At 45.2% G+C, this 9,185-nt stretch overlaps 1 protein-coding gene across 15 annotated transcripts; it reads right to left on the bottom strand.

The window, feature by feature from the left end:
• Positions 1-1,736: 1,736 nt before the first annotated feature.
• On the bottom strand, positions 1,737-4,613 carry LOC125520862. Of its 15 annotated transcripts, XR_007288886.1 has the most exons (8): positions 4,254-4,613; positions 3,833-3,966; positions 3,643-3,724; positions 3,170-3,231; positions 2,886-2,960; positions 2,695-2,743; positions 2,284-2,446; positions 1,737-2,195 (listed from the first exon to the last, which is right to left on the bottom strand). XR_007288886.1 is itself a non-coding variant. In XM_048685896.1 (7 exons), exons 2-7 carry the CDS (start codon positions 3,857-3,859, stop codon positions 2,164-2,166), a joined length of 429 nt encoding a protein of 142 aa, XP_048541853.1. In that variant the 5' UTR covers positions 3,860-3,966; positions 4,254-4,613; the 3' UTR covers positions 1,737-2,163. The 15 variants fall into 15 exon arrangements, 5 of the variants coding, with proteins under 5 accessions (XP_048541853.1, XP_048541855.1, XP_048541854.1 ...); XR_007288882.1 differs by having other exon boundaries at positions 2,616-2,743; positions 3,170-3,724; XR_007288880.1 differs by having other exon boundaries at positions 3,170-3,724.
• Between the last annotated feature and the right edge of the window lie 4,572 nt (positions 4,614-9,185).

The raw sequence follows: 9,185 nt of genomic DNA, 5'->3' as shown, positions 1-9,185 counted from the left end.
CGGGCAGCGCGCGGGGTCTCCTGACCCAGCCGTTGCCGACCTAGTGGTTATTGCTGCTGCTGCCGTGGAGTTCTGCCCGGGTTGAGTGCCAACCATGAAGACTCTGGTTCGATTCGGCGGCTCAAAGGGGTCCGCAATACTGCTGCCATCGGAACAGCCCCCAAGCAATGCCATCTTGCAGCTGATACAAAGAATCTGTCTCACCTGTTGATGAAGCAGCATCGGAACAGATGGCCGTCTCACCACCGTCCATTAATCCTTCAGAGAATTCACCTCCATGGATGCAACCCACGAAGGCATGCTTCACGGCAGGTTGAGTCCGGGCGGATCTCGCGCGCTGAGCCGTCTCGATGAGGTTGGTGTAGATGTCTGGCTCAGGGTCTGACTCGCCGATCCGGCCGATGAAGACATGGATTCCGCCGAAGGGGACCCGGTACCCGTACTCAATTGAGCCAGCCTCGGGGGCCCAGCCTTCGTCGTCGATGTAGAGCTTTCCGCGACGACTCTTGGTCATCCGGCCCACAGCGTATCCCTTGAGCCCTTCGAAGTTGCCCTTCAAGAACTCAAATCCACCGTGCGCTGGCCCCACGGTGGGCGCCAACTGTCGTGGAATTATCACAGCAGAAGTCCTAGCAAAAGGACTTAGTCGTAGGTCCATCGCAACTAGGAAGCTTAAAGGGGTTAATCGGGACAAGGGATACGAGAGGTTTATACTAGTTCGGCCCCTTACGATGAAGGTAAAAGCCTACGTCTAGTTGTGTTGGGATTGCTGGGGTTTCGATGACCAAGGAGCTAATCAGCTAGCTTGGCTATCGATCTCTTGTTTCTTGCCCTAAGCCGCTGCCAGGTCGTCCCTTTATATACATGGGTTGACGCCTGGCGGCCTACAGAGTCCCGACCGGCTCATAAAACGTGTACGGCTCGGTGACTTCTTTTATATGCCTTTCCTTACAAGTCTTTCTTTACATACAGCGGTTTACAATATTGGGCCTTAAGCCGCCTCTGGGCTTAGGCCTTCTACAAGTCTTAATAAACTATCACCTTAAATATTACTGGGCTTCTTTTGTAACCCGCCATTGGGGTTGACCCGGCCCCTCCTGGGCGGGTCATACCTAGTAGCTATATCCCCAACAAGTTGTCTTCCATGCATGTCAGATATAATTGCACACACTGATATATATACACACACACACACTAGCAAAAGGGCCCGTGCGTTGCAACGGGTAAAAAAGAGAAAAATGCAAACACGCATGCCCGCTAAAACAACTTTTTTTTGAAGGGTTTTTTTAAGGGGCTAAAACAACTATATACAAGGTCACTATAGACAACTATTTTTCCATGATATAAATGTAGAGTGGGGCATAAGTTTTTTTTGAAAGCCAGTGGAGAATAAGTTGGTGAAGAAGTAATCCAAAAGAAGAATGTTGAGTGGAACATAGGTTGATGAAGAAGTAACCCAAACCGGTACATCATTTTATTCATTATCCAGAAGCATGATGCAACGAAAGCTAATTAATTGTCCAAAAGTGTGATGGAAATAAAAAGTGTGATGGAAATAAAGATAACTAAGTGGCTGATTATTCGCATCTTGTCAGGCATCGTATATGACCATAGATGTTAATGAAAACACTAAAAGGCGACAAAAACAACTTTTTGCAGAATAATACACCACCACACTCATGGGAGTCCAGTTAACAATTTTCATTGAAACTGAAAGCATTATTGAATAGAGCAAATAAACTGCAAGTTTATGAATTCTATTGACTCATGATAGTTCTGCTCATAAGGATCACCTGATGTCTCCATGGCTACTGCTGTTACAATAATACCACGATCTTGTAAACTATCCTTGTAAGAACATTAAGTTAGCTGAAGAAAGATCTCCCATTGGGAAAATGCATCATTCTCACCGCACACTGAGGTGCACGCCGTCGCATGTGAGATGGCGGCCAAGGTTCTGGTTTCCTCGCCCATGAGGCAGATCCCACGTTACATCGGGGACATGGCATGGGCGGTGGAGGATGCTTGAGGTGGCTGCACGGGCTACCGGCCGGTGGTGGCGACAGTGCAGAAACGGGAGGGCTGACGTTGTGGCAGGCACGGAGTGGCGGCGACGCCCGGGCACATATTGGGCATAGAAATTTCACAGGACTGATTCAACACTCACGCGAGGGAGAGAGACGTGCTAGTTTTTTCTGTAAAGGGAAAGAAATGGAGGTGAGAGATGTACGTAAAAAAGCAGAGGGGGAGATGGAGAACATATGAAGATGGTAGACGGGCAACCTAGCTTCCTGGCCGTTGTCAACGGCCACCGCGATGAACTGTCGTCTCTGGCCTCACCGGTGTCAGGCCTCAAGTCAACCCGATGCTTGAAATGAAGTTGCCTGCATGTCTTCAAAATTTAGTTCAGAAGCATGAAAGTGTTCAAGTTCAGTTCGGAAGGTACCTGCAAGTATTCAAAATTAAGAATATTCAGAACATAGCAAAACAGAGAAGTGGAGAAGGAACGACCAGCATGCAAGCTTAATGCTAGCACTCAATTTGATGGTTGACCATCTTGCCTACTCAATATGCAGATTAATTGTAGTTATTAATCATAATACATGCTATTCTACCATAGGCATTAACACAAGCACTGTCTTGCTAGAAAGAACAAGCCACTGGAATCAGAATAGACACCGGAGAAACTCGCACCAAATCATCCAAATAGAGATGAAGATACATGAAGCCATACATCCATTACCTAGAACCAAAAAAACCATGGTATGAGGGGAATGAGTGCATAGCATGGAACTACCACAGGTTCAGTCAGAAAGACACAATTGGTAGTATTAGAAATCAAGTGCTTGATCAACTGATATACTAATGATAGGAAAGTGTAGTACCAGTTCAAGTTTGTAATACACAATGGGAATGCCACCTCTATATCAAAAGGATGATACCTCAAATAACTCCATGAACTGTGACACAAAGATAAGACTGATGAGTAAAATCGGCATCGGCATACCACAGTACGGAAAACAATTAGCAATGATACATGGAGGAAATTGTATATATAATGCAGAACATCAAGCCAGGTCACAACACCATTATAGAGATACTACCAGGCGGGAGGTTGGAACACAGTAGAAGCGTTAAACCTGTATGAAAATTGACAAAAGAAATTTACCTGTTTCCCGTTCGGTACCACCTCAAGCTTTTTAAAATCCCCGTCAACAACATATTTTCTTCCTAACAGAAAACAAATCAATTAAGTGTAGTCCTTGTAATCAATCATAATATGATAAGAGTTCTCTTTTATAGGAAGAAAACATGAGCATTCATTTTAAGTCTGTGCTTTTATCATATGCCGTTTTTTCCACAGCATATCCCCTGTTTCTCTGTTGTAAAGGTACATGATTGACTGTACTACTTTTTTCTACCACAGTAAACGACTTTGTTTTATAGTTCCCTAAAACATAGTATAGTTTATTGTTACCATAATAATTTTCTGACATCAGTCCGGATAGCTTTTGTTATCTGTTCGCCAACATTTTTCTCACACTTGGGTTTATTTATCGGCATCAGAACACAACGAGAAAAATAGGCATGCCTTCTTCGGCAGGTTTGACACTTCACAGATAGTAGTAACAACACCAAAACCTCGTCTTTCTTCAACTCTTGTAGCACTGCCGACGCCTTTGATGCGGAACATCTTGAACCTTCCTGGTGATGAATGTGATCTCTGTATAAAATGATAATAGGTTCAATGCTAGAATTGGTCTGAAGTCATTTGACACTTCCAGGGAGCTAGTTAACGAACAAATATTAATTGAGCATTAAGGATTTGTACCAGGCACTTCACATCAAAGTGTGACATCTTCACTGGGTGCCTGTTTATTGGTGGCTATGATTCACTCATTGGAGTAGATTCTGAAAAAAAAAATGGGAGGCCGGAGGCACATTGGAAATCCATCAAGAGTTGGCCTGCAGTGTTGGTGTATGTAGTCAATGTTATCAGTACGTTGCAGATTCAACTTCTCAAACAAAATCATAGTAAAATTGAATCATTTTATACATTATGAACATTCGGAAGCAGCTAACAAACCTATTAGGCGTCTATTCACGGTTGCTAAATTGTGTCTGACCATTAAGTGAAGAAGTCATAAGAGAAACGGTTGTGTGTATTGAACATGTACACAACACCCATGGGTGATGCCCCAACTCAGAAAAATCTTGCACTCAAAATCAATCAGTGGAAAGCATGCACATACCACCGAACGCTGATGCAGCCTGGAGGTTGTTGTTGGCCACGGCCACGGGCGTGTTATGGCCGGGCTCGGCTCATGCGCCTCCGCCGGAGGCAGGAGGAGCTCTCCTAGGGAGGTGGATGCTGGAGGCGCGCGCCGTCGATGGTGCTGGGCGCCCGTCGTTAGCGGGGGCTGGGTGCACGGGATGGGCGTCGCGCGAGATGCGGCGAATCCTGACGAGCTCGACCGGATTCGACGACGGCGGAGCGAGGACGGGCATCGCGGAGAGGATGGATGTGGGTGCGGCGGCGGCGGAACCCTCGTGTTCTCGTGCGGGCTGCGATGTCAACGACGGGCGAGTCAGGCCGCGTATGAATCGTTTTTTTTTTCACTTTTTACGGTCAGATTGCTGTAGATTGCGGGTTGATTCCTCTAAACCACATGGACTCTTTTAGAAAAACGCCGTGACGTGAACCCGGAGACTTAATCCGTGCTTTATTATTAACTAGTACATATGTCCGTGCGTTGCAACGGGAGAAACAAAATTAATGTATTTCTTTTTCCAATTTTGTTGTTGTTATACATAAGTATAATGTCCCATAGTGAATTCACTACGAAGAACACACTAGTTGTCGCGTCAAACAAAATACACAACAACGTAGAATCCAGCATGATAATAAAGTCTAAAAGAAATGTATGCCAATCATTAATCACGAAAAGAGCGTTAGCGTCTCATACTCTGTTTAAAAAAAGAGCCTTAGGGTCGATGGTATGTCTGACTGTTACAGTCCAGCAGCACTAAAGATGACTTGTTTAAATTAAAGCCATCTCAAATTCCCCAAATCCTTGCCCACAAATCTTTCTGCATTTATCAAAGCTTCACACAAAAAATCTCAACATTTTTGGGCACTTTCTAGAACCTAGTCCTAGTTACCCATTTGAATTAAATTCAAATATGTTTGAATTTAAACCTTGCAGTCATGTCCACTTTACTTTTATCGATCTGAACCTGTTGTATCCAAATTCATTTGATTTATCCAGCCTACCTACACATTTTACTTAGAGATTTGGGAAGTGACTAAAGATATTCCACAAGATAAAAGCCAGGCCCAGATGATTTTTCTTCTAACTTCTTTCAGGATTTAGGCCAAACATCTCTGTGGCTGACTGCAGGAGAGGTGGGGAATGGACTGTGCACGCACAGCATATTACATCTGATCAGGCCAACAGCGAACTCAAGGTTCTAGCTCAATTCCTCAGTTCTGTCTATCTCAAGGTTGGATCCTTGGATAAACGAGCTCTTAGAATGAACCACTCAGTGGAATTTTCAGTCAGGAAATCCCATCAGCTTATGAATTTTGGAGGATGTACTGAGCTCATTTATCGGTGTATTTGGGACTGCTCGTCACCAAAAAAAGGAAAAAAATTGCCTGGATGCTCATCAGAAACCATATCAAAGTCAAAGAGCTCCTTAAAAAGCAAGGACTCGACGACGGTGATACCTGCCCCTTTGGATGCAACGACCAAGAAACGTTTGCACATTTAACTCTGAAGTGCATCAGGATGAAACATATATGGGGCCTTATGGGCATAAGGCTAGATGATGTGAAAGAATTAGCTGGCATTTTTAACACGGGTGACAAGCTTCTCTGTGAGACAAAAATAGCGAACCATATACTCTCTGGTCCATTTGGCTTGCAAGGAATCGAAAGGTCTCTGATGACATTAGTATACCTCCAGTCATGAAACAATGTGTGAATTTGGTCAAAATATGGGCGCACAGGGCAGGAAAAGATGAAAGGCTCCCTATTAATTTGGCAAAACTGAACTCCCCCTCTCTCCCTAATGCATCAACCACTCCGGATGCACTCGTTGTGCTCTGGTTTGTAAAACTCTCATTCACAAGCGTTAAGCGTGTGCGCTTCTAGATGTAATAATCTAAAGGTAGGGGCCCTGATTTGCTCAACAAAACAAAAGAAGTAAGGTCGAATTGACAACCCCAACAACTGCAGCTCCCAGATCATACCGCTAAAAAATCTAATACCGGTGGCTCTTTAGTTAGACAAAACCTATTTCCAGGAGGGGGGCAGTGAGAGAACCAACCTGGAGAGGATCTAGGTGTCGAGATCCCTGCGGATGTTGAAGGTCGATCCGTAGATGGCCTCGGTCCCAAACTTCTTCTTATCCCAGAACTTGGCCTCCTACACGCGCGCGCACCAAAAAAAAGAAAAAAACTCCGATTCAGCACGCGCTAGGGTTTGGGGGAATGAACGGGGGCGGATCGAGGAGGGTTTACCTTGATGGTGGCCTGGACGGGGTGCGCCAGCGCGAGGTCGCCATGGACGCTGTCGTTGACGCCAAAGCGGAGGACGTCGTGGGTCTCGCCGAGCTCCTTCTTCGTCATCAAACTGCCGCCGCTCGCCATCGCCGCTACTGAGCCTTTTTTTCCTCTCTCTGTTCTCTCTGTTGTCTTGGGGTCGTGTGCCGCTATGCTCAACGCCATCAGAGGGGAGGCGCTCGATCCCCGCGTGCCCGACCGACCCTGCCGCCTGGCGAACCACCACCAGACCGCCGCCTACCGGTCCCTCGCCCCTTCTGCCCCGAGGTCGCCTCCCATGGAGCCGTCGTCACTCCTAACGTGCTTCAGCCGGCGGCACTCCAAGACCGCCTCCAGGGCCAGGATCCACTGGACGCCCTCTGCCCCGAGGTCGCCTCTAATGGATGCGCCGTCATCTTCCCTCGCAGACGCGCCGCTGCTCTCTGCTCCTCTCGTGCTCCGACCACCGCAAGCTGTCGCCCCTGGCGGTCGTCCGCATGCCGTCTCAGCCTGCCGCTACCGCCGCTTGCTGCCTAGATCGCCAACCTCCTCGCATATCTCCTCTGCCTACGCAGCACCCGAGCCAAATTAGTACCACCTTGTTTATATTACGATTTTGTCCATACAAATTATAAAAGCGTATTATAACATGAGAAAAAAAACGTATTGTGACGGTGAACCCACGGAGTCAATCCGTGCTTTATTATTAGGGATAGATTAGGGAGATATATATATATACTAGCACAAATACCCGTGCGTTGCAACGGGACAAAAAAGGTGTCTTCCAATTTTAAGGAAATACGCATTTCAAAATCCAACCAATTGCACCATTAAAAAAAGTATATATTTTGATTCCATTGTAATTTATTAATTATTTTAGCTATTGTTGCCTTATTTTCGTGATAGTTGGGCGAGCACAGGTTGTGAAAGGCCCAGGTCGAGCAACATGCACGACATGATGATCTCTTCGTTGGGACAAACCTCCCTACAATACCAACATCTTATGGTCTACGCGTTTATCCTCTCGAAAATATGCTTTTATGGTCTACGGATTTAATTTCAAAAATAGAAGGATTTTTTCACGGAGCAAATTTTTTTTGAATGGATGAAATTTATTTGATATTGCATGATTATGTCACATAGAGCTGCGGGAGAGATGGTAAAATGGAGTGGAGTGCTCCCCCCCTCCCAGCCAGCGTGAGAAAGATGCTCTGTTGTCTCATTCTCTCTACTCTTCATCCCTCCGTCTCCCGGTATCCCCTCTGTATCTCAGCAATGACATCGGTGACATCCAGAGTTAAGGAATATCTTAGTTGTCAGCAAGCCCTAGTGTGCTCCAATTACCTTCTCTGTTAAGAAATATTTAATTCTAATATTTCACTCACTTTTAATTATTGTATATGATAATGTATTCATAAGATGTGTTAGGCATGAACATTAAACTATGATAGTACGACAAATAACAGCAAGTAAATATAATCGGTGCTCATTCCGTATTCTTTTTTTTGCAATCGATAGTACACATAGCAACATTCAACGGCTTCCGATAGGTGTAACCATTAAAAAAAGGCAAATAGACCAAAAACCCTTACCTAGAGAGCCTCCTTATCCACATAGCAGATCCAGCAGCAGTGCAACCATTAAAACAAGCGAATAGACCAAAATCCCTGAGATAGCTCCCTTATGCACAGCAACGCTACTCATTATCAACCCACCACCGCCAGCCCAATGGTAGTGACGCTAGTTATTCAACATGAGGTTGTGTGTTCGATTCTTTGCACCAGCACTATTTTTGCTTCGATATGTCTTAAATGGGCCAGGATAGGTGGGTGGCGCACGAGCTCGGCCCAGGTGGCGCATTGGGCCAGGATAAGTGTGTGACGCACGAGCTCGGCCCAGGCGGTGCAAACTCGAGCGATATGTAAAACGTATCAGGTCGGACGAGCTATTAGTACCACCTCGTTTATAACGATTTTGTCTATATAAATCGTAAAAGCGTATTACGACTGGACGGAAGCGTATTGTGATGGTGAACCTACGGAGTCAATCCGTGCTTTATTATTAGGGATATATATATATATCCACAAGAACATCACGGAGCAATGTAAAGGCCAATAAACTTGATGTTAATGATACCCAATATGATGGAACATCTAAAGGGCAGTTCTTCAGAAGACTTGCAGAAAGATGTTGAATCCTCTTCACCCCACAAGGTCCTTTCTCTAACTTGGCCCGTGATATGGGTAATACATGCATATCAATATGTCATGCCTTTCTATTCTTCAGTACCTATTCCATGTCTCTGTTGTAGCATGTTTTATAATTGAAGCACCATTCTTCTATACAAGGCATGCAAGAGGAAGACGACTATGTTACAATCTGAAGGGTTACAAGCCAGGTCTTTGCAAAAGATCCAAACGCCAGGAGATAATAAACCAACTGCAGTTTTTATAGATACTGCTCCAGCACAGAGAAACCCAACTCCTACTAATAATAAGCAGATTCCAGTGGCCAAAAAACTAGTCCGCTCCAGTCCAGCAAAAAATGTGAACTCCATTCTAAGAAGCGTGTGCGTATCCTTGCATCATGAAATTTTATAGCATGCTGATCATATTTTCTACATGTTTCTTACACATCTC

Source organism: Triticum urartu, chromosome 7, assembly GCF_003073215.2.
Source record: "Triticum urartu cultivar G1812 chromosome 7, Tu2.1, whole genome shotgun sequence".
NCBI classification, from domain to species: domain Eukaryota; kingdom Viridiplantae; phylum Streptophyta; class Magnoliopsida; order Poales; family Poaceae; genus Triticum; species Triticum urartu.
Note: the sequence above shows the minus strand (reverse complement) of the source record. Positions and strands in the feature narration are given on the sequence as shown.